At 65.5% G+C, this 23,402-nt stretch overlaps 2 protein-coding genes across 3 annotated transcripts; both read right to left on the bottom strand.

Annotated features, from left to right (window-relative positions):
- Window positions 1-9,155: 9,155 nt before the first annotated feature.
- FCRLB (Fc receptor like B) lies at window positions 9,156-14,387 on the bottom strand. Of its 2 annotated transcripts, XM_045838586.1 has the most exons (7): window positions 13,956-14,021; window positions 13,321-13,468; window positions 13,030-13,050; window positions 12,413-12,667; window positions 10,765-11,031; window positions 9,955-10,230; window positions 9,156-9,783 (listed from the first exon to the last, which is right to left on the bottom strand). In XM_045838586.1, the coding sequence occupies exons 2-7, from the start codon at window positions 13,349-13,351 to the stop codon at window positions 9,383-9,385; spliced, it is 1,251 nt and encodes a 416-aa protein (XP_045694542.1). In that variant the 5' UTR covers window positions 13,352-13,468; window positions 13,956-14,021; the 3' UTR covers window positions 9,156-9,382. The 2 variants fall into 2 exon arrangements, with proteins under 2 accessions (XP_045694542.1, XP_045694541.1); XM_045838585.1 differs by having other exon boundaries at window positions 13,321-14,387.
- Window positions 14,388-16,155: 1,768 nt separating this feature from the next.
- On the bottom strand, window positions 16,156-21,666 carry FCRLA (Fc receptor like A). The gene is made up of 5 exons (XM_045838859.1): window positions 21,519-21,666; window positions 18,294-18,482; window positions 17,731-17,997; window positions 17,143-17,427; window positions 16,156-16,510 (listed from the first exon to the last, which is right to left on the bottom strand). The coding sequence occupies exons 1-5, from the start codon at window positions 21,631-21,633 to the stop codon at window positions 16,209-16,211; spliced, it is 1,158 nt and encodes a 385-aa protein (XP_045694815.1). The 5' UTR covers window positions 21,634-21,666; the 3' UTR covers window positions 16,156-16,208.
- Window positions 21,667-23,402: the final 1,736 nt, after the last annotated feature.

The raw sequence follows: 23,402 nt of genomic DNA, 5'->3' as shown, positions 1-23,402 counted from the left end.
TGCTGCCTGAACGCAGTCTGGAGAGCCGTAGGGGAAAGGGCTCCGACTTAGGCTTTGGGTCTGCTGGGCAGGAGCCGTGTGGCTGGACCGGGCTCGGCTCCGCCAGTCCCCGTGGGCCTTTAACCCGTGGGAGTCAGAGACCCTGTAAACGTGCGGTCAGCGCACAGGACACTCCCAAATCCTCCTAACGCTGCTCCTTGCCCTTCTGACCACCAAATACACTGCGTCTCTAAGTGTTTCGCCTCTGCTCCCTTGCCTCTTCCGAGAAGTGTCTTGGCTCGCTCCCACCAGTGACTCACGTGTCCCCCGCCCCGAGCCTGGAAATAGAGACGGGCCGGCCTCTTACCAGCATGTGAGTCGGCAGAAGGAAAGTTCCCCGAAGGAGGAAAAAGCAGCGTTGAATGTTCAATGGAAGTGCTTTTATACGGTCCCCAAGCGAGACACTTTTCAAAATTAGTTAGCCACCCCCTCCCCTCGGTTACTTTCACCTGAACGCACTCGTTCTTCCTCAGCGCTGGAGACGCCACGCGGATAAGATGGAGGTCAAGCGTCGGCTCGTTTGCTGGCGGAGCGAACAGAATGCCGGGACCCAGACAAGAAATGATTGCATTTTGGCTGGAGGAAGCCGGTGGCCCTTGAGCGGGACTTTCCCGCAGGGAAGGAGAGGAAGGGGTGAGGGCTGGAAGGGTGCTGGGGGGGCGGAGTGAGGGCGCAGCTGCAGACAGGAGGCCACCACACGGGACCTTGCACTGAACATGCCTGACCTGTCCGGCGAAAGCGACGGCTGGTCTGGAAACGCGGCTTCACAAGCCCCCCTGGGCCCCATCGCACCGACCACGTCCGTCCCGACAGCGGCCCGCACAGAGCTGCAGCCGCTGGGAGGGAAGTGACCAACTGCAGCCCCTCGTGCCGCATGTGCCCCAGCCCCTTCCCCAGAGGGTCTCCGAGTCCCCGGGTGGGGACACCCTGTTCTGAGGGGATGAGCCCGGCTGCTCCCACACCTCCAGGCTCTCAGACCAGTCAGGTTGCCCCCAACCCACGATGACCCTCCAGAGCAGGTTACCGCAGGGGTGACTTGTCAGCACCTCGAAAACCAAGCAGCTTTAACTATGTATCGACCGCAGGGCAACTGTGGTCAATCCTGCCTGGAGTCTTTGATGTTTCCATAGAGAGTGGACCTTAAAACTTCTCATCACAAGGGAAAAAATGCATGTCAACTGGACTTAGTGTGGCCGTTTCACAACAGACACAAATGTGGAATCAGGACATCGTACACCTGACACGAATACAACGTTTCCACTGTAAAGACGCAGCGGCCCCAGCAGGGGGCAGCAGAAGCTCAGGAAGAGTAGTCGGGTCCTGCCGGCCAGTTCTCTGCGGGCGGCCACTGGACAGCCGGGCAGGTTGGGAGGACGCGCGCTGCATCTTATTCCCCAGCACGGATCCCCTGGGGACCAGGCACGACCTATGGGATATTAGGGCAGCTGCGTTACATTGGTACCCGGTTAAGCAGCTGTCCCCAAAAGGTAAGAAGTGCACCCGTGGCGATCAGGAGAGATCTCTAGTGAGAGAGAGCCATCACCCAAATTTCTTTCATCAGTTTCATTCAACTTTTGGGGGGTCATTGGGCACAGAACACAGGCTCACCTGATTTGCATGTGTCACAGCTGGGAGGGACTACACTGGGTCCCAAAACTGTCTTGTATTAAGCTAGCAAAGACAAAGCTAAAAATATGTGTATAAGATTCTGCACCTTGACCCCCCCCCGCCCCCAGGGACAGAAGAGAACGGTGGAACTGTCAGCTGGAGGTGAGGACCGGCCTCTCAGCGGGTGTGCAGGCAGCACGCTCCCGTGCCGGCTCCCGGGAGCGCAGTGCCCGCCCGGCCCCACGGGAGCTCCACGCCCCCCGAGTCCTGTTTGCACCTTCCGCCGGCCGCGGCCTCGGCTGGTCTCCGGCTTTCCATCCGCTGATCTCCACAACCGACAAGGCGACCGAGGTCTCCAGGTCGTCAGCAGCGGTGAAACTCTAGGCCTCGCCCTCTGCTGTCTGGGGTGGAGTCGGCGCTCACCTCAGCCTCTCATTCCCCCCCCACCCCCCCACCCCCACCCCCAACCGCAGCAGCTAACGTGTGGGGACTCCATGCCGCCGGGTGCCCAGCGTTCTGTGGCTCCGGCCACTCGGACACTCTGAAGCCGGCACAGCACATGGGGTGACAGTGACTGTCCTTCAAAGCCACAGCCTCTGTGGCTTCTGGAAACCGGGCTGAGGGGTGTTCTGAGCAGCACTGGCCGAGGTCACAGGGCCAGGCGCTGGCTCCGGGAGGCCGGTTTCCACTGACACACTGGACTGCCCGGTCGGGTCCCAGAGGTCAAGCAGACCTGTCCCCTCGCCCAGAGACAGCCTTGTCCTCCTCACCCAGCTGAGGTCCTGACTTGGGGAGGAGTTCGATCTCTCCCTCTCTCTCTCTCTCTCTCTTTCTCTCTCTCTCTCTCTCTCTCTCCTCCCCCACCCCCAATCTTCCCCTCTAATTTGCATCTGCTTCCTTTGCTCCCCACCTCAGCCTCAGAAGGAGGAAGAGGGAAGGGAGGGTGCTAGGGGGGAACAGCAAGGTCTCGCTCGGCTGGGCAGCTTCCCACCGTCCAAGCCGGGCAGGTGGCCGGGGCCAGCTCTGCCTGGTGGGTGCTGGTGTGGACCTGGGAGCTGTGTCCTCTGGGACTACTGCTGTCCCCTGTCCCACCCTCGGGGCGGACACACCTCTTCCAGGGCTCCCTGCACCTCCCCCCTCAGCTCCTGATTCCCCTCCAGCGTCTCAGGGCCTCAGTCCAGCCACCCAGGGGGCCTTGCTGTGCAGGGCCCGAGACAGGCCCCGGGCCAGCTCTGCCTTTCACGGGCCACAAGTACGCACACACTCGGCTGACCCCAGGACCTTCTGGGCTCAGGCTGACCCCGCCCCGGCCCCTCTACCCCACAGCCTCAGCTCCCTCCAGCTCCCCCAGGTGTGAGCTGGGCCCCTTGCCTGTGTCCCAGGGGCACCTCTCAGCTCTCCCCTCTCCTGCATGGGGCACCTCCCCACTAGGAAGGGGGACTGGGATGGGGACTCGCTGTGTGACAAAGGAGCCTCCTCTCAGACCCTCCCTCCTGTCCACACCGCCCTTCTTACCTCCTTGTTGTGACTTCAGGGCCCAAAGCCAACCCCCCCGCCCCCATTTCCCGTGTGAACAATACCCTGACACCCTCGCTGCAGAACCACAGGCCCATTCTGCTGGGAAACGTCACCTGTGACATCCTGCCACAGCGCCCTTGCCTAAGTGTGAAAAATAAAAATGAAACCCCGCCTTCGGGCCTCCGGGAACAGCGGTCCCCGCGGGCCCCACTCGGACCCCCGACCCCGCATGGAGCTTCTGGAGACGAGGAGCAGGGCAGACAGGGGACTCACAGAGGACTCAGAAGGAGAACAGTCAAAAACACGGGGGGGGGGGGGACAGCTGGAAGTAAACTCTGTCCTTCAGGAAAACTAGACACGACCCAAGGGGTGTCCTTGTGCGTCTGGGGGGTCGATGCAAGCGCCAGGAACCAGGTCTGTTGAGTGAACCTGCGAGGCCAGGCCCAGGGAGCAGACGTTGTGACGAAATCACACTGCTCACTCACGTGGGTCGGGGAGGACTGCCAGTGGTCAGAGCCGTCCAGAAATTTCTGGGGACAGCGGGGACACTTGTCATCTGTGGGCAGAGGTGGGCGGGGTGAGTCAGACACATCTGGCAACGTGCCAGAGTAAGCGAGCTGCACATAAGTGCAAAGTCAGCCCTCAGGTCTGGCAACAATGCGACGGCCACGGCTTCTGAGAAACTTTCAGGAATCGCTGCTTGCTGGCCCTGTGCGGGGAAGAGGGTGTCCAAGGGGGGGACTCGGGCACTGGAGCCCGAGCAGAGACGTGATTCAGGCTGACCGTGAGGAAGCTTTGGGCGGACCTTGCCCAACCGACTTCTCGTACATTCTCCTTTGTGTGAGTCTGTAAGGCTGAGTTAGGAGTTTAAAAAATTCTCTTTTCTAAGGAAGCCGGAAGGACCTGCTACGGTCACCCGGTCACTCTTTCCTTTTTTTGCGCCCCTTCGCGGGTGCGCCCTGCAGTCCTGCAGCGAGGAGACGGAGCTCCGGAGCCTGCGCCGCACGGCTGGCGAGTTGCAGAAGTGACATCCGAACCCCGGTCCCTTGACCCCTGAGAAGTGACATCTGCACCTCCACTCTCTCCGACCTGTGGCTGCCGCTCACGGGCTGCGTTAGGGGCGTGTTTGACATCGACAGGCCGGACAGTGATCCCCTCCCACGTCACCACAGTGAGATCGGCTCCTCTGAACTGAAAAAGACTCACGCGGACGGCACCCACGCTTTCTCCTCCGGTGTTAGCTGAGCCAGGGTGCACATCCATCATTAAGAACAGAAAGAAAAAACTTCCGGCAAGATGGAGGCACAGGTGGACGCACCGTACCTCCACGCACAACCAAGATTGGAACAACAACAATTTACAGCTAGAATAATACCCAGAACTGATAGAGAATTTATCTGAATGGAAGTCGGACAGCCAAGAAGTTGAAGTGGACCCGTTCATCCAGACCGGTGGGAGGGGCGGAGAGGAGCAGCCGGGCTCGGGTTGCAGCACGGGCCGTGGCACAGAGAGCAGAGAGCACTGGGCGCATAGAGCAACCGGGAGCGCGCAAGGCATCCGGGGCGCACAGGATGGCAGCGAGTGGCAGCTGGCGGACCCAGTGAGGCGGCGATTGTGGGCTGAGGCGGAGCGCGCAGCCCAGGACCCCAGGGAAGGGACTGAGGTCCCAGGAGAGTGGGGCTGCCGCCATTGTTCCCCCCCCACCCCCACTACAACGTCACAATCTAGCGACTGGGGTGCCCAGCCCCGGTGAACACCTAAGGCTCCGCCCCTCACCGTAACAGGAGCGACCAGACCCCCCCCAAAAAAGAGAGAGAGAGAGAGAGAGAGAGAGAGAGAGATGTCTCAAACAGAAAAACAGATCAATGCCCCAGAGCTGATCCTTTTGAGTGACTAAGAGATAGCCAACCTATCAGATGCACAGTTCAAAACACTGGTGGTCAGGAAGTTCACAGAATTGGTTGATTTTGGGTGCAAATTAGATGAAAAAAATTCAGGTTACCATAAAAGACATGAAGGAAGATGCACGGAGAACCAATAGTGATGGGAAGGAAACTGGGACTCAAAACAATAGAGTGGACCAGAAGGAAGAAAAAAACAACCAAACAGGAAAGAATGAAGAGATAAGAATTCAAAAAAACGAGGAGAAGCTTAGGAACCTCCAGGACATCTTTAAACATTCCAACATCCGAATTATAGGGGTACCACAGGGGGAAGAGGAAAAGCAACAGATTGAACACGTATTTGAACAAATAATAAAGGAGAACTTCCCCATTCTGGCAAAGGAAATAGACTTCCAGGAATTCCAGGAAGCTTAGAGAGCCCCCAAAGAAGTTGGACCCAAGAAGAAACACACCAAGGCACATCATAATTACAAAGCCAAGGTAAAATGAAGGAGAGAATCCTAGAAGCAGCAAGAGATAAGGGGACAGTCACCTACAAAGGAGTTCCCAGCAGACTGTCAGCTGACTTCTCAAAAGAAACCTTGCAGGCAAGAAGGGGCTGGAAGGAAGTATTCCAAGTCATGAAAGACAAGGACCTACATCCAAGATTGCTCTGTCCAGCAAAGCTTTCATTTAGAATGGAAGGGCAGATAAAGTGCTTCTCAGATAAGGTCAAGTTAAAGGGGTTCATCATCACCAAGCCCTTATTTTATGAAATGTTAAAGGGACTTATCCAAGAAAAGAAGATAAAGAAAAAACATGTAAGAACAGAAAGAAAAAAATAAGCCCTGGCTGGTGTGGCTCCATGGCTTGAGCGCTGGGCCTGTGAACCAAAAGGGCGCTGGCTGGATTCCCAGTGAGGGCGCGGACCTGGGTTGCGGGCCAGGCCTCCCAACTGATCGATGTTCCTTTTCCTTTCTTTCTCCCTCCCTCCCCCTCTCTCTAAAAATCAATCGATAAATAAAAATCTTTAAAAAACAAAACAAAACAGACGTCAAGCGTGGAGACAGATGGCCTTTGCAGGCGGCGAGGCCGCTGGGTAAACCGATACGGGAGAGCTGTAGCGCCTGTTCCCCGTGGCTCGTGGAGGTTCGGCGGAGAACTGGGATGATCGGGCTTAGAACGTAAGGGCTGCACTTGGACAAAGTCCACGTTTAGCACGGAAGGACGGTCGGGAGTGCGTTTCGCTTCCGTACCTGGGGACCAGCGAGGCAGGAGTTCAGAAGGACCGGTTAGCATTGCGACGGGGCGGGGGGCGTGGGGGGGCGCGGGGCGGGGGGCGGGGTGGGCACTGTGCCGCCCGCGGGCCGCCGCTTCACGCCAGGCTGCAATGCCACCGGGATCCGGGGAGGGGCACTCCACGGAGCGCAAAGCGCCCAGAGGCTCCCTGGGTCTGATGAGGAACTGACAGTGGGCGGGGCGGGGCCGGGTAGCTCTGTGGGTTAGAACCCGATCCTGGGTCAGGGCCCGTGCCATGAGGGGAACAGCGACGCATGCACGCGCCCGCCCTCATGGATAAACAGAACTGAGAGTGTGCTCTTGTGCCGGAAGAGGGGAGGTGAGACAACACAGGCTCTCTCTCGCAGAGTGTGCACATCGTTAGACCTCTCTGAAGGACAATTCCACGACGTCCGGCAGTGTTCCCCACAGATACGTCCAAACACGAGCGTGGGGATGCAGACCGAAGGGTGCAGGTGTGCGGACGCTCACCGCGGCCCCGTTTCCAACCGGGAACGTCAGGGGCGTCCGTGGGTCTGTCCGTGGGGACGGGCAAGTGTCGCCTTGCCCCTCCTCCGTGCTTCTCAGCCTAAAGCCTGAACAGTGAGGGGTCTGCTCTCTGCGCACGAGGAAGCCTGGGCTCCGGAGGCCCATGCAGCGCCCAGAGAGGGCGAGGCCCCTCGGGAGGCCGAGGCCGGAGCGCCAGGCGGAGAGCCTGTGGCGGCCACGGGGAGGGTGGGCTCTGTGTGCCACAGAGGGAGCGCGGGCAAGCCCCCAGAGAAAACCCGCAGGGTGGAACGGAAAGAGCTCCCTCTATCCTCGGCGTGAAGTCGAGGCGAGACACCGAGGCTCCGGGAGAGCAGCGCGGGGGGAGCGGGGGGGAGGACGGCTGGCGCTCGGCGGGATGCGCCCCGCCCTCCTTTGCTCTCCGGTGGAAGACGCGCGCCCGTACCTACTGTCTGGTCCGGACGCCCTCCGGTCTGGGCTCTGAGACGCAGAGCTGACCAGAGGACCAGACAGAGGCAGCTTCCCCCCAGCCCCCACCCCAGCCTCTTGCTGCCTTCCCTGCTGCTTGGGGTTGAGCCCGGGACCCTCCTGGCCTGGCTGGCCGTCCGCTTCCTAAGCGCGGTTCTAAGTGGGGACAGGGGACGGCTGGGAAGGACATTCTCCGGGCCAGCCAGCCCCCCAGCTCTCCTCGGGGAGGGGGTCTGGTCCGCTCGTTTGCTGTCTTACAGAAGGACCAACCGATTCTTTTCTTATGACTTGAGGTCCTCCGACGGCTAAGCCTCTGGCACTAACGCTGCTCCCTTCCTGTGTGGATGGGGGTGGCCGGTGCCCGGGGCGAGGGGAACAGAGTAGTGAGGAAGGGGCAGAGCAGGGGTGGCCGGGCAGGGCTCGCCGGGAGCAGGGTTCCCCGAAGCGAGAGGGACTTGGACAGGGAAGCTGGAGGCAGAGCCACCAGCCCCGGCCACCCAGGACCCAGGCCCGGGCCCCAGGGGCCGGGGCCTGCCTCCTCAGCGGCAAGCACGTGCCTGCCGAGACCCATTCATTCGATTCTTCTTTTCTAATTTTAAACAGCATCCCCCCCGCCCCCACTCGGGCTCATTGATGCCCCGGTGAAGGAGGCTTCCGAGAACCCGCCCCAAGTCCCCAACAGGTGAGAGGACTTCCCAGCGAGACTCCCCTGCTCCGGTCCCGTTCCACCACCCGGGAGGGTCCCCCACCGCCTTCTCCCCGAAGCACCCCCTGAAGCACCCCGTAACACCCACAGTCCCCCAGCCACTCCCAGTTACGTGCAGCCCCACCCAGCACTCGCTGGGGTCCTGCCCGTCTCCATGAAAACGGCAGCCTTCTCGGCCCCTTCCTCCTCCCCACTTGGAGGCGCCTTGCTTGTCCACCACCGCTCAGCCTGCTTCCCAGAGCGCTCACCCCAGTGCACTGTGGTTCTGGGGTGCCCGCCCCCCCCAGGGTCGTCCCAGTGACTCAGGAAGAAGATGGGGAAGAACAATTCCCAGAAGAGTGTGGTGAAGGGCGTGGATGCTCTTCCGTGTAATCGCTCACGGGAACGTGGGAAAGTGGGTTGTGGCTGCCTCTCTACCTAGTTCAAGTGAGGAGGGGAGGACGGGGGGCTCTCGGAGGAAGGGCGCAGAGCCAGCGAGGACGAGAGTGGCCGAGCGCCAGCCGGGCGGGGAATCGGCGGCTCCAGAACGGGCAGACGGGGCTCGTGAGAACGGGCCGCAGGGAGACACCCCGGACCGTGGTGGACATCAGGTGGCAGTATTGCCACCCTGCGGGGGGGCAGGGGGGGCGTGTGCTGTGAGCCGAGGTGTGCTGCTGCTGCAGTGGCTCTTCCGGAAGTCAAAAAAAAAAAAAAAAAGCTGCTTAAAAACTAGAATTCAGCAATTTCAAGGATCTGTCTTAAACTTTCCTCAAAGACATTTCTGGAAGCTGTGACTCCAACTGGTAACTCGTGGCTGACGTGAGTGGGGCCTGCCTGCTGCCCCCTGCAGATAGGGTGCCCACCCGCTGGTCACGCAGCGCTGACCCTTGTAACCCGCCCCCCCCACCCCCACCACATACGGGAGACTCACACAGGTGCCTCTCAGCCTCTGAAACTAAACCAAACCCAGAGCTTCCGGGGCATGAACCCGTCAGAGGTAGAACGGACCGTCTTCTCAGAATTAGCGTGAAATGACCGAGATTACAGCTGGGCCCTGACAGGTGCCAAAGGGCTCCGCTTCCTCAGCAAGCCGAATCCTGCAGGCGGTGGGCTGCGCCAGGAGCTAAGGGAGCCTCGGTTCTCCTCCAGGCACAAGCCCTTCAGTGCACACGGGCCCACTTCCTTCCTGCGCGCTGCAGGGAAGGAAGCGATCAGAGGGGGCGGGCGGTTGCCCCTCAAGCACGCGTCCAGACCCATTGTGGCGACCACACTTTATGTGCTTCTGAAAAACCGCAGAAAACAAAGGCCACGAACAGATGGTTTTTCAAGGGCCTCAGGTGACAGGAAGCAGAAGAGATGGGGACAGGCGGGCCTGGTGAGGGCACGGGGCTGCCCCTCAGCTCCCCGCCGGGGCTCCCTGGGTCTCTGCCCAGTGAGTGGTGGGCGTTCCCAGTGCTGCCCCCGCCTCCGGGAAGGCCTGAGGGTCCCTCATGTCCCGGACCACCCGGCTCAGAAGGCCCTTGAGCAGCCGCATCTCTCGGAGCAGCAGGTCCACGTCGGATCGCAGGGCCCCAAAGGATTGCTCCGTGGGCTTTGGTGGCGCGCAGCCGGCTGGCGCAGCGCTGGGGCCTCTGCCCGCGGGGTCCCGCCGCCCGGCTGAAGTGGCGTTAGGGACGGAGATGACCGACGGGACTGACGTGGACACCAGCGGCTTTCGGAAGGAAAGAGGCTTGTTCCCAGGCGCCAAGGGTGCAGCCTGCGGGCCCGGGGCGGCCGTGGACGCGTCCCGAGATGGCCCTGTGGAGGCACACCGCGGGGGGCGGGGGCCGGGCTGAGTGGGGGGAGAGAGCCGGAGCGGGAGGCAGCTCGGGCGGGAGCGGGGTGGAGGGGACGCGCAGGACCGGGATGGAAGGGGGCTCAGGAAGACCGGGGGTGCGGGGGCGCGTCCCAGGGCGCGCGCTCACTCACCGCGCCCGGGCAGTCGCAGCCACGCGCTGCGTTTCCGCACGCTGCGGGAGGCTGTGGCCGCCTCGCACCAGTGAGACTCCAGCTCATCGGTCTCGGGCTCGGGGACCCTGTACTCGGCGCCCCAGTCGAAGCGGCGCACCGCGCGGCTGTACTTGTAGAAGGCGAACTGCAGCGGCACCGCGCTCTTCCGCGGGTGCAGGCGCGTCTCGCAGCGCACGACCACCCCGCCGGCCTCCGCGCGGCCCGCCACCTTCAGCACCGGCGCCGGGAACAGCTCTGCGGAGACCGTGCGGGCAGAGCGCGCACGTGAGGCCGGAGCCAGCGCTCCGGGAGCTGGGGCGCGCAGTCCCCGGCCTCCGACCCTGCTCTCCTTGGGTGTCCCGCTAGGGATCCTCGCCCACAGGAGACGGAAGAGCGGGTGGGAGGAAAGGCTCCTGAAACGCGGCAAGGAGTCCACGAGGGAGGGGACACGCAGCTCGGGCTCTCCTCAAAAGGGGTCACTGCGCCTGCCTCGCCCGGAGTCCCACAGGGATCCCCACTATTGCCGCCGCCCCCTAGGTGGGGTCCCCAAAGGAGCAAGAGCCGGGGTGTGAGTCGTGGGGGAAGGGACACCCGTCCCCACAACGGCCGCGGGTCAAGTGGCCTTCACTGCGGAGCAGGAGAGGAAAGCGCACCTGGTCCAGCAGAGAAACCGCCACCGGCAGCCGCTCGACCCTCCTCCGCCCCTCCTTTCCCCGCCTGGTTCCCGACCCAGAATTTCCCAGGCTCCACCGCACCCCACCCCCAACCCCGCGCCCCAGGCCTCCCCACCTTGCACGGTCACGGCCACCTTGGAGGAGAACATGGGCGCGCTCTCCACGGGGATGCGCATGGTGCCGGAGCACTGGTAGCGCCCGCTGTCGCCGGCGCGCGCCTGCGGCACTGTGTAGTTGGCGCTGGCGTGGAAGTAGCGCACGGCCTGGCCGTCGCGGTAATAGTGCAGCTTGTACACCGCCTTGTCGTACCAGCCGCGGCAGCGCAGGACCAGCGGCTCGCCCTCGAACACCGCGGCGTAGGGCACTTGCAGAATCAGCCAGTCTGCGGCAGTCAGCACAGAGGGCCCTGGGGTGCCGCTCCCCTGCGCCTCCCGCCCCACTCCCAGCTGCTCTCCTTTGCCTCGCGCAGGCCGCTCCACCTACTAAGTGGCAGGTGAGTGGCAGGGAAGGGGCGGGGCCAAGATGCCTGAGGCTTGGTTCCAGCCTCAAAGAGAAAGGCCCACCGGAGTGCAGGTTAACCTCGTCAGGAGGCGCAGGGCCTTCCGACCTGTCCTCTGCCCACCTCCCCTCTGCCCCTTTACCTCCCCCCCCCCCCCACCACTCCCGGTGCAGGTGAGCCCTGGGGGAAACCGGCCCCGCTCAGAGCCCGGGGCCGTGCACCTGCTGCCGCCCCCTCCCGTTTAGTCCAGGCCCACCGCGGGCTTCGACCCCGTCTCGGGCGGAAGGCTCTGTGACCCCCCGATGGCCCCGGGCACCTCCCACCGCACCCCGTGTTCCCCAACGCTGACGCAGCTGGGAAGGGGGGGCGCACGGCAGGTGTTCTGATTAGAGAAGGAATTCCACGGGCGCCGGCCGCAGCCCCCACGCACTCTCGGTTCCTCGAGCAGCACTCACGGTGGATCTCGGCCAGCGCCTCTCCCACACGCACCACAATTTCCAGGAACTGCGGCGTGTGGATGGGAGGGGTGTGCCGGGCTGCTCTTTGCACTGAGTGATGGTCATTAAGTTGTGGGCACAGCTGTGGCCCACGGGGCCCAGGGGACCCACTATCCCCTACAAGTAGCCAACCCGGGGCCCCGATGAACACGTCTTCTCTATTTCTCTCATCCTGTAAAGGTCCCCGGGCCAGGCTCTTCGTTGACCCCTGGGCACCCACGTGGGCGTGTTTGGAATGGAGTTCTGACCAAGTGCTCTGGTCACTTGCTGCCTTTCTGCTCCCACAACCTGTGACCCATTCCGGTCCTCACAGCACCCGGTGTCAGGGGCTCGGGGGTGGGGACACTGGCCCTGCTCACCGATGGCAGGCACAGAGAGAGGACTGTCAGCCCGGAGTGACCCTGCAGCCGCGCCGCCCTCCAGGGACCCTGGGCCTGCTTTGCTCTGTCCGCCCCGCCCCCGCCCCCGCCCGGTTCTCTGACCAGCGTCCTGGGCCCTGAGGGCCTCCGCTCTCCGGACCGTGGGCCCGAGTCCCATAAGCTGTTCTTCTGCCCCCCACTGTGGCGGGAGGGTGAGGGGACCTTAGGGACAGGCAAGCTTCCCTGCGTCTCTCACGTAGTGTCACGCACCCCCCTCCTCCGGAGACTCAAGGTAGCCCCCTTTCCCGCCCGATGGGTGTGGCCCGGCATCCCCTCGGACAGGACCGCCAGCCTCACCAGAGGAGCCGCGTGCTGCCCCCCACCCCCCGCCCCCGCGCAGACTCTCACCATTGGACACAGAGAGGTGGACCGGGTCGCTGACCGGCGCCCCCCGGGTCTGGCACCGGTACACCCCGGGGGTCTGCACCTCCAAGCTCCTCCCGTGGGAGGGCAGCAGCAGGTGGCCCAGGTACCAGAGGGTGCTGACCGGCCGGAGCTCCACGACCAGGGGGTGGTGCCCGTCGCACCGCAGCGTCACCCGCTCCCCCTTGAAGACGGTGGTCCAGGGCGGCTGCAGGGACAGTGTGGGCTTCTCCAGAGCAGCTGGGAGCGTGCGGGCGGGGCCGCGCGGGGACGAAGACCACCGTGAGGCCCCCAAAGCTGTGCTCTGTGCCCGGGAAGTCTCGGGGAACCCCAGCTTTCAGGAGCCGGCCCACGTCACTGGCCCGACCCCCCAGGAGAGCGACCACGTGCGGCTACTGAGAGCCGGTTTCCCGATCCCCCGGTGACACCCGTGTCTAAGTGCCTGCAGGCAAGCTGAGTCACAGGGATGGTGGCCGTGGGGAAAGGCACCCTCCCAGAGCAGCCAAGGGGAGGGGGGCGGGGGGCAGGGCCCAGGCAGGTCACTCTGGGGCTGAGGGAGAGGTGTCGGAACTTGGGGTGAAGGAGGCTGGGGACTCACTCACCGGCGTGCCCACTGCTGGGAGCTGCTGCGAACAGGGAGTGGAAGGAGGAGGAGGGAGGAGGTGCTGCAGGGGCGAGGCGAGGAGGCGCCGCCCCGACCGCAGCAAAGACTCGGCGGGGACCCAGTCCTGCTTTCCTTCGGCCTCAGCTCCCCCAGCTCGGAGGAGGCGCCCTCCCCCTTGTCCCTCCGAGACAGTGACGTGTCTGGAGTTGGGGATGGCGTGTCCCCGGCCTGCACGCACGCACACACACACATGTGTGCACACCCGGTCCCCTGCCCGTCGTGGACTCACCCAGGAGCAGGAGGGCTGCCAGCGCCCACATGGCCGGTCTGCCTGCAGCCGCTGCACCGAAATGGGGAGGCTGCCTGGGGGGGGTGGGCGTGCAGAGAAGGGGCCGTGCAGACCCCGGAGCGCCGGCGGTCTGTCAGCTGCCGGTGGGCTGGGGGGAGCAGGAGCCAGGCTGCACAGGTGCCAGCCCTCAGGTGCCCCGCCGCCGACCCCACCCCCGCAAGGGCACCCTTGCACCTCAGGGCAGCCCCAGGGTCTGCGCCCCGCAGCCCAGGCACCGGCAGGCGACCCTGCCACCCGCCATCCAGCCAGGCCCGTGAGCCTCTGCTGGGGAAGACACAGCCTCCTGGCCCGCAGACCCCCGGGGACAGACGCCGGTGTGTGGCTTCGTGGGGCCGACCTCCCTCGGGGGGCAGACGGGAAGAGGGGGCTCGGCATCCCCGTCGAGGACGGAACGTAATGAGTCTCCCCTGCTCTCTCCCTTCCTGGGGCCCCAAACCCTCAGAAGTCAGAAACTCGTCTCTCCCTCCCGCCGCAGTCACCTCGCCCCATGGCCTCCGCACCCACGGGGGCCTTCCTTCCTCCTCCTCCCGCTCCCCCCGCACCCCCGCCCCAGCCATGCCCACGGCGCCCCTTACCCTCGGCACAGGAGTCCCTACTCCGGCCCCTCGGAGACGCCGTGCGGGCGGCCTCCCGGGTTTCTGGGCCACGTGATCCGCCCTGAGCAACGGCGAGCCCGTGGCCTCGGGTAAATAGTTAATGAGTTTTCCAGCCCGATAGAGTGTCTGCGTGGGCTGGGTCCTGTCCCCACCGCGCTGTCCAGCACGGGCAGCTCCGCCCCGGGAGCCCTGGCATGGAGGAGGCCGCCAGGCCCCCTGCACTCGGCGGAGGACCGTCCCCGCCCGCCTGGCCTGGGGACGCCCGGGGCTGCGCTCTGAGAACTCCCGCAGGGCGTCTCCCAAGGCGCCAGCCCTGGCTCGTCACACGTGCAAAGGCCTCCTGGGAAAACGGGGCCAGTCGTTTCGGTCCTGGGGGCCACTTTGACCCAGCGCCCTGGAAGAGGGACGGCGTCCCAGAGTCTGGGAAGCGGGCGGCGGGCAGCACCTGATCAGGGACCGGGGCTGGGAGGGAGGGGAGAGCCGGGGGCCGGGAGCGGGACCGGGGACCGCTGCTCTGGGACGGCACCGCCTCCTCGTCCCCGGCCCGCGGCGTGGGCTCCCCGCAGCCGGCGCCCCCCCCGCCCCGCCCCCGGCTCCGGCCTGGGCCCTGACCAGGCGCCTCGTCTGTGGCGAGAACGGGACAGCGGGCAGCGTGGCCCTCGCCCACACCAGGTGACGCTCGTCTGGCTTCTCGTCACTCCGAGCTCAGCCTCTTGGCCAGACTCCAGGACGCCTCGGGTCACGCCCCACATTCACGGAGCGCACGGCCGTCCCTGAAAACCCCCAGGCGCACCCACGGGGCGCACGCACACGGAGCTCAGAGTCCGGCTCGAACCGCCCCCCCGGCCCCCCCAACATGTCTGTATTCTTGGCTTCCTTCCCGCTCACGTGCGACGGGCACCGGGTCACAGGCCTCCCAGATGTCCCTTCCTAAAACTCGCACCTGAACATCTGGTGGGATTCCATTCCCTCGGTGGTTGGTTTTTGTTGTTTGTTTTTTTTTTTAATTGATCTTAGAGAGCGAGGGAGGGAGAGAAGACGAGAGAGAAGCACGGATTTGCCGTCTCCTTGCTGATGCCTCATCGGTTGATGCCTGCGTGTGCCCTGCCCGACCGGGGACGGAACCCACCCCCTTGGCGTGCGGGGCCGAGGGGTGGCGCTCCAGCCCGCCCACCCACCCACCCTGCCAGGGCCCATGCTCTCGTTTCCCGGTGGCTTGTCCAGACGGACACATCTGTCGTCAGTCACCGAGGGTCACCGCGGGCACAGAGGAATCCGCGCACGGAAAGAGGAAGCGGGAGCCCCGCCCTGGATGTGCGGCGCGTGGGCTGCGGTCAGCACAGAACCGCACGCCGCCTCCCCGACCAGAGGCCGCTGTGGGGCCCGGCTCCCGCTGCCTGGGACTGGTTCGCCCCAGCCAAGCACGGGGGAGGGGGCGGTTAGCGGGGCCCCAGAGAGATTCGAGTGTGTTTGCAAAGACAATCAGCTCAGAGACCAAGTCCTTCGAACAGGCCGCCGCAGCCCCGGCACAGCTGGCTCACCCCAGACGTCCGAATCCAGGGCAGCCTGCGGGGGGCTCCGGACTCTGCCGCACCTCGGGCGGGTCGGGGGAGAGCATCAACTGATCCGGGGCAGAGACGCTGACTTGTGTGTGGGCCTGACAGGTGTGACCTCGGGCAGTGGCAGAGCCACCGCACACCCGCGTGTCATTAGTCAGCGTTTGCTGCGCGAGGCTGGAGTGGAGGGAGGGGGTGGAAGAGGCGAAGCACCCCCCACCCCAGCAGTCGGACACCAAGCTTCTGCCAGGCCAGGGTTTCCGCCCCCGGCGCTGTGGACGTTTGGGGCCAGAGAACCCTTTGTGGTGGGGGCTGCTCTGTGTATCACAGGGCGCCAGCAGCACCCCGGTGTTCTCCTTAGTAGACGACAGTAGCACCCCCCCCGAAAAACTGACAACCCAGACGTCTCCAGACAGTCCCAAGCGCCCCCGGGAGGGTGGGGAAGCGTCTCGCTGCTTCTCTCCCGGCCCCAGACCCGGGGCCAGGGCAGAGGGAGGGCGCCGAGTCGGCTCGCCTCCGCCAGCCCGTGGCGCAAGGTCGCCGGCGCTCGCCCACCCCCAGCGCTGGAGCAGGGCTCCGACACCCCGGGGACCCCTCCGTGCAGCATGTGGATGGGTCGGAGAGAGGGAGGGGAGTGCGGTTTATTGGGGGCGGAGCAACACCACAGGCGAAAGGTTCACTGGCGTTTGGCAGGGCCCTTCCTGGTCTCCGGCTTCAGGTGGCTGGACAAGTCCCTCAGCTCCAAGACCAGGTGACCAAGGAGCGCTCTCACGTCCTGCATTTGTTTGAGGAGGACCCCCATCTGGTGGTGCAGGTGGGGGTCAGGTGCCTGCAGAGGAGAGGGCAGGCCGGCACCCTTGGAGGGAGGGCCGGGCGGTGGGGGCAGCGGCCCAGAGGGCTTGGCAGCCGGCGGCCCTGGAGCCCAGGGTTGCGGAGGAGCCGGGTTCAAGGTGGGCGGCGCCCCAGAGCTCGAGGGACCTGGGTGGGGTGGGAGACACACACACCTGTGCCCACGGAAGCCTGGCTCCCGGGCCCCGCCCTCAGCTCCTGTCGGGGGCCCGGCACGGCAGAGCCGTGAAGCGCCTCGGGTCCCTCCCGGTCCAAATCCGAGCCTGCGGCTCGGCCCCTCGGCCGGCCAGGAGTGCTCCCCACACGTGGGGTGTGCCATCTGTGCACTTCCTCCTGCTGCGCATTTGGGGGTGCTCTGGAGGCCCCTGAGTCACCTCCCTTCAGGATGAGCCCCTCCCGGGTCCCTGCTGCTGCTGCTTTTCCTCTCACAACTCGGCCTCCGGCCCCTCACTGCCCTGGACAGCTCCTCTGGGCGCATTCCCGGTCAGGAGCAGCCTCCTCAGCGGGGCTCCCGGCTTGGGCCCGGGCCCGGACGCCTTGTCCCCGTGTGGACACTGACCGCCCACCAGGGTGCAGGCTGTGTGTCGGGAGCGGCAGGCCTGGGGGCGGCCACCGCCCCTCCCGGGGCCGTGCGGGGTCTCCGAGGTCCGAGGGGGAAGTCCCTCCTGCCCAGACCCCTGGCTCCTCTGTGTCCCCTGGGAATCTGCTCGCGCCCCCCCGCGCCCCCCCGTCCTCCCACACGAGCGGGCACGCCCACTCACCCTGCACCCTGACCTCCAGCTTGGGGCTGCGTTTCCACACGTGCCCGTCCTCGGTGGCAGCCTCGCACCAGTAGGACCCAGCGTGGCCTGCCGAGGCCGCGGGCACCTGAAGCTCCGGGGACGCGCCCCGGCCGCGCATGGCCCGGCCGTCCTTGTAGAAGGAGAAGAGGAGGCGGGCGGCCGACCTCTGCGGCGCCAGCTTGGTCCGGCAGCTCAGGGTCAGCGGGCCTCCCTCCCGGGGCTGGGCCGAGGGCACGGCCCGGAGCACGGGGGCTGCAAACAGTTCTGGGGGAGACAGGCGGGAAGGCAGGGCTCGGGCCTCCGGGGCTCACGCTCCACGGGAGTCTCCACGGCACCGGGCGCGTCCCCCATCTTCCCGCGCCCAGGGCAGAGCGGGCCCAGCGACACGGGTGCCTCTGACGACGCTCCGGACGCCCCGTCGCGGACCCTGGATGCCTGGGGCCCAGGGACCGGAAAAGGCTCCGCCGGCTGGCAGCGGTCCGGCCCCTCCACCAAGAGGCGGTCAGTCTCTCTGTCGCCCCCTGCCCCGCCCCCTGCTCTGCCACAAGGACACGCCTATGCTCTCACCCTGGACCGCGATCACCAAGGAGGATGCCGTCTCTGGGCGCCCGGGGCCAGGGCTCCTGAAGACCGCGCTGCAGTGGTAGTGCCCGCTGTCCGCCCTCTGCGCCGCGGCGATAGAGAACTCCCGGCGAGGCCCCGGCGGGCCCAGAGCCGAGCCGTCGCGGTAGAAGGTGACCTGCGTCAGGGGCCAGTCCTGCCAGGCCTGGCAGCGCAGAGCCACCGGGTCCCCCTCAAACAGGGGGGTGGCTGGGCCTTGCAGAATCAGCCAGTCTGCGACCCAGAGCGGGAGCTGAGTGTCCTCCACCGCCTGCCGTGGGAGCCCCCCAGCACCGCCCACCACAGACCCCGGAACTTTCCCTGAGGGCCCCGGGAACCCCCACCCCAACGACATCTCCAGGGCCTAAGCCTGCGGGTGCCCTGGGCGCCCTGGTCTGTGGGCTCAAGATGTGGGAGGCGGTGCGCCATCCATGCCAGTTTCTGGGGGGGGGGCCCTGCGCGAGGGGCTGCGGGCCGAGGGGGCTGCGGGCGGGGACAGGAGAGCGGGCCCGCACCGGTCAGGGCCTCACCGTAGGACACAATCAGATGGAAGGGCCGGCTGAACACGTAGCTCTTGGCCTGGAAGTCCACCTCCCTGGAGCCCGTCAGGTGCCGTCCAGCGTGGCAGCCGCTGTCCCGGGTGCTGGCCGGCCCTTCGCACTGCAGGGGCTCAAAGCTGGCCGCGGAGGAGGGCGCCGGCCGAGACAGTGACGCTGTGACTTGGAGAGAGGGGACAGGAGAGGGGTTCCTCCTGCTTCGGGGGATCCCCCTTTTTAGAGTGAGAATAGGAGGACCCCGAAACCTTTTCATCAGCAGAACCCCATGGGTCCCTGTGAGCGTCTTTGACGTGATTTCCAGGCTGCCGGGAACTCGGGGGGGCTCAGCGGTTTGGGGGAGACTGGCGGGACGCGGACCCACCGGCGTGACCTCCGGCTGCTGTGGGCACGGGAAACCAGGTGGCCCCAGAGCCGGCAGACACAGGACGGCGGGGGTGGGGGGGTGGGGGGGTCCGTTCGAACCCTGACAGGCCGGGCTCTTCCACACATGTGCTCATTTCACCGCCGCAAGGTTTCAGGGTGCTTGATGCACCCCCCGTTTGTGGGTCTTTAGGGAATGGGCTTGGGACACGCGACGAGCTGGCCCGAGGTTTGAAAGGGGCCAGGAACGGGCCAGGGCAGCCGGGCTGGTCTGCGCCCGGAACCGGTGCTCTTCCCGCCACGCCGCTCCGACAGGGTCTGCCTCAGCCACCCCCCCCCCGCCCCCCGCCCGGCCTTCCTTGGGGACTGTCCTCCAAAGCCTCGTCCCCAGACTCGCTGGGCCCCCCGGCCCCAACTGCCGCACCCCCAGCAGCTCTCGGCTCCCAGCTGCGTCTCCTGCGTCCCCGCTCCCACCTGTAGGTCCTCCCTCTTCAGCCACCTCTGCCCCGATGTCCTCGTCCCTGCTCCCACGGCCTTCTCCGCCCTGACCCTGCTCCCAGGCCCGTGACTAGGCAGCCATGCTCTCTTTGCTCCCAGGCGGCTGAGGGCCAGAGTCACAGATTTCTCCGCGAATCTGCTCGCCCCGCCTCTGAGCTCCACGGGCATCCCCCCTGCCCCCGCAAGGCAACTCCATTTCACTGCCACACCTGTGCCGCCGGGCCCCAGACCCCACCTGCACCTCCCCCCTCCCCCCTCGACGCCTCGGCCCTCCCTCCCCCTCTGGCCCCGGGGGCCATGCGCTCACTCCTCGCCCCGTCCTTCCCTGCCGCCCCTCCAGCCTCTCCCAGCCCCCCCGCCTCTCCCCTCTGGCCTCTCCCCTCCCCGAGGCCCCGCGCGCTCCCCGACTCTGTTACTTCCCGTTGCGGGGGCCCCTCCCCACTTCCTACTTCTCACCACACCAGCCCAGGTGCCACATCCTCTCCCGGCTCTGGCCCCAGTGGCCCTTCTCAGTTCCTCCGCCGCCGCTCCTGGGGGCCCCGCCTCTTCTCCTTTTTCAGCGTAAGACCTGCTCAGGCTACCAGGCGCTTTCCCCCGCCTCGTGAGTAAGATGGCCCAACCCGGAGGCACGAGGAGTGACAACGGTCCTGCAAAGATGGGCCACACCCGGACACCCGGCCCTGTCTCTGTGCCCCTGGCAGAACAGTCCGCAGCACTGCCGTGCGGGGACAGCGCAGGTGCTGAGCATTCCAGTGCGGGCAGGACCAGGTTGAAAGACAAAACAAAAAGGCCTCCTCTTGCCCACCGAGAACCGAGTTTGGTGGGCGGCACGGGCCGGTGGACACACCGTCTCTGCACGAGGAGGGACGGAAAGAGGGCCGGGCAGCCGAGGGAGCAGGGGGGGTTCGACGACAGTGTCCTGGCAAAGGCGCCACCAAGGCTGAGGGGTTGGCGATGCTGGGAGTGTGGGCGCGAGAGGGGAACAGGGCCGTGAGACGCCCACTTGGGCAGAGGGGGCCAGGCGAGCAGAGTTTGGAGACAGGTGAGAGAGTCTGGCAGGGGACTGCCTGAACCCCAGCTGCTGGGGTTTCCCGGGGCATCGCCTGCCGGGCTCAGGCACAGGCAAGGCCACGGAGGTCACCCAGCCAGGCTGGCTAGGGGCCCTGGCGTCACGAGAAGGAGCATGGGTGGGCAGCGGGCAGAGCGAACTTCCAGGACACAAGGCTGAGACAGGGCGGCCAGCTGGGAAGTCGCTGGCCAGCCCCAGGACAGCGCAAGAGGTGACCCTTGCCAGCCAAACCTGATGGCTGACCGTCTTCAGGGCCCGAGCCGAGGGGGGTCGGCCTGTCCCCGAAGTGTGTGGCTGGGCGGCCGCACGCGAGATGGGACGGAGGGCGCCAGCGGGTGCTGCGGCCCCCGGCGGCGTGCAGAGGGCGCGCCTTGTGCAAGGCTGGGCGTCGGAATGCAACGCCCGAACGCAGCAGCAGGGCACAGGCGGGGCTGAGGACTCCGTGGCACAGGTGTGGCGGTGGAAACGACACCTGCAAGTCAGCTCCCGGGGGCGGCCGAGTGCGGACAGGACAGCGGGGGGGCGAGGGAGCAGCGCAGGAAAGACGGGCTTCTGGGCAAGAGCGGGACGGGCTGAAAGGGGCAGAGCGGCAGATGGACCGCAAAGGCGGGCGTGGGGGTCGGGGGCCAGGGGCCGGGGGGTGGCAGCGGTCAGGCCCGGAGGGGCAGGAGCTAAAAACTGCGCCAAGGCCCGTCGTCAGCACAGACATCGCCGCCTGGGCCAAGGAGACCCCGCAGCGGCCGGACCGTGAGCCCCGAGTGGCCGTGAGGACGTGGGGGCGGGAGCCGCAGGAGACACTCGCAGGAAGAGCAGCTGACGCGTCACTGGGGAGGGCAGCGCGGCCGAGGGGCGGGGGATGGCCGGGCTGGACGGTGTCTGTGCTCGGAAGGAGCCCTCGGCCCTGCACACGGACTTCCTGGTTTCGCCCCGACCCACAGGGTGGCTCCGGGGGCTGGGCGTCCTCCCGCAAGTGAAAGGTGCCGGCCGGTTCCCGGTCAGGGCACGTGCCTGGGCTGGGAGTGTGGCCCCCGACGGGGGCGTGTGCGAGAGGCAGCCCACCCATGTTTCTCTCCCTCCCTCCCTCCCCCTCTAGACTAAATAAAAGGAAAAAAGAATTAAAAGCAAATTCCTTGTGCATACCCTTCACATCCCCTTGAATGCCATGTCTTTGGAGGCCCATGTTGTCCCCATTCCCCCCACTGGGTCCTCCTTGGTCAGGCCCCTGCGCCCCCCCCCACAACCTGCAGCGTCCCAGCGTGTCTGCGACTCACCCAGCAGCACCCACAGAACGGGAGGCGGAGAGCGGGCCCCGAGAATGCCGCCCAGCGCCATGGCCACCGAGTGAGGGGTCTCTGCAGCGGCCAACACCCCGATTTTCATCAACATGAAACCTCCCAAATTAGAAAAGAGGAAGCGAGCCCAACTGTCTCCTCTCCTGCATCTGCGGCCCATTTCCCACCCTGATTGGCTCCCATCCCTCGGCTGGGGAGGACTGTGCTCCCCGAGACCCCAGACTCCCACGCCGGGGCCCAGAGAGCCTCCAGGCCCACCGCGGTCTGGCCCCCGCCCGGCCGCACACGCGGGGAAAGGCAGCCGCAATGCCCTTCGCTGGCGAAACCGCCGCGGACAGGGGCGGGGAGGTGCCCAAACGCTGCACAGAGGGCCCTGCAAGGGCAGAGGGCGTTCCGGTCCCCCGTGTCCCGTCCCACACCTTCACGCTCCCAGTGACCGTGACGGCGCACGGCGGCACACGGGGGGGGGGGGGGCAAGAGGACGGACGTGGCACCGAGTCGGACACCAGCGGCCCCTCCCGGGCTCCGGCTGCCCCAAGGCCGCGCAGACCTGCCCCTGGGCTCGCAGGTCTGCAGCCCGTCCACGAGGCGGGTGTCGGGGGCCATCGGAGCTCGGTGCAGAGAAGCACCGGGGAGCCGGAGAAACCCGGGGACCCAGGGACGGGGCGGGGGGGGGGGGCGACCTGGAGGCAGCAGCGTCTGCTCCAGCTCACAGGCCCCTGCACGGCCCCTCACTGTCTGCCCTGAGGCTGTGGCTCCACCCATGGAGACCTCCCTCTGCTCCCCATGCCACCACCGTCCCCGCCAGGCCCCCAGGGGTTGCAGGAGGTGACACCTGAGCCCTCAGGAACCGGGGGGGGGGGGCAGTCCTGCGTGAAGGCGGGGGTCCGGCCTGGCCCTCCAGCTGCGAAACCGCAGACGAGAGCAGGCGTGCGAGCCCCGTGGCCCCAGGGGTGGGTGTCTTGCCGTCTAAAATAAGCCTTTACAGCAAAGTTTCCATTATCGAGGGGCATGCACGCTGGTGCAGGCGGCCCCGAGGAGCCCGGGCGGCTGCGCGTCGGGGTGTGGGAGGCAGAGGGCCCTGCACTGGCCCAGCAGCCCCGGGCCCACCCACGTCTCGTCGTGACCCACAAAACATGCGCCAAAAATGGGTCACGGGCTGAGGCGCCAAGTGGGGAACTACACACCTTCTAGAAAGATCCAGGAGGACTTGCCCTGGCACCCAAAGCCGGCCTGGGTGCCCGGAGCACGGTCTCTCGCGGACGGCGAGTCCCCTGGGGGTGGGAGAACCACCAGCCGGCAGCTTGCAGAGCGTTTGCCACAGGCGTCTGATGAGAGGCGCTCCTGCCGATGCAAATGTCCGTACGGTTTACATGCTCGGGTGGAACCGCACTTTCCTCGGAAACAAAAGAGAAATAAGGAATATTTCATTCCAGGGACACAGGAGCACAGAAAACAGGGAAACTGTTGAGGAAATATCTCAGATGACTTTAAATCTATACACATTTCTTTGTGTTAAAGAACACAAAAGACCCCCTGGCTGGTGTGGCTCAGTGGATTGAGTGCTGGCCTGTGAACCAAAGGGTCACTGGTTCGATTCCCAGTCAGGACACGTGCCTGGGTTGCGGGCCAGGTCCCCAGTTGGGAGCGCACGAGAGGCAACCACACATGGATGTTTCTCTCCCTCTCTTTCTCCTTCCCTCCCCCTCCAAAAGAAATAAATAAAGAAAATCCTTAAAAAATACCAAAGTATCAGAAATAAGAAAGAGTATATTAGTTAGGGCTAAAGATTATTAGGAGTATAAAAGAGAACACAGTGTACGCACGAGAAAGCAAGTAAGGTGGAAGGCCTGACCAGAAAAC

Source organism: Phyllostomus hastatus, unplaced genomic scaffold (assembly GCF_019186645.2).
Source record: "Phyllostomus hastatus isolate PE091 unplaced genomic scaffold, TTU_PhHast_1.1 phas_contig_283, whole genome shotgun sequence".
In the NCBI taxonomy this organism is placed as follows: Eukaryota; Metazoa; Chordata; class Mammalia; order Chiroptera; family Phyllostomidae; genus Phyllostomus; species Phyllostomus hastatus.
The sequence above is the reverse complement of the archived record's forward strand: the minus strand, read 5'-3'. Positions and strand labels throughout refer to the sequence as shown.

What these genes read in the sequence shown, in the direction of transcription:
- FCRLB (XM_045838585.1), bottom strand. Translation starts at nt 13,351, where the DNA reads ATGTGGGCGCTGGCAGCCCTCCTGCTCCTGG. An exon ending in GGCAGCCCTCCTGCTCCTGG is followed by an intron (nt 13,051 to 13,320) that starts GTGAGTCCACGA and finishes TGTTCGCAGCAG; the next exon opens with CTCCCAGCAGTGGGCACGCC. An exon ending in TCCCAGCAGTGGGCACGCCG is followed by an intron (nt 12,668 to 13,029) that starts GTGAGTGAGTCC and finishes GCACGCTCCCAG; the next exon opens with CTGCTCTGGAGAAGCCCACA.
- FCRLA (XM_045838859.1), bottom strand. Translation starts at nt 21,633, where the DNA reads ATGTTGATGAAAATCGGGGTGTTGGCCGCTGCAGAGACCCCTCACTCG. An exon ending in CCATCTGATTGTGTCCTACG is followed by an intron (nt 17,998 to 18,293) that starts GTGAGGCCCTGA and finishes TCTGGGTCGCAG; the next exon opens with ACTGGCTGATTCTGCAAGGC. An exon ending in GCTGGAGGTCAGGGTGCAGG is followed by an intron (nt 16,511 to 17,142) that starts GTGAGTGGGCGT and finishes CACCCCACCCAG; the next exon opens with GTCCCTCGAGCTCTGGGGCG.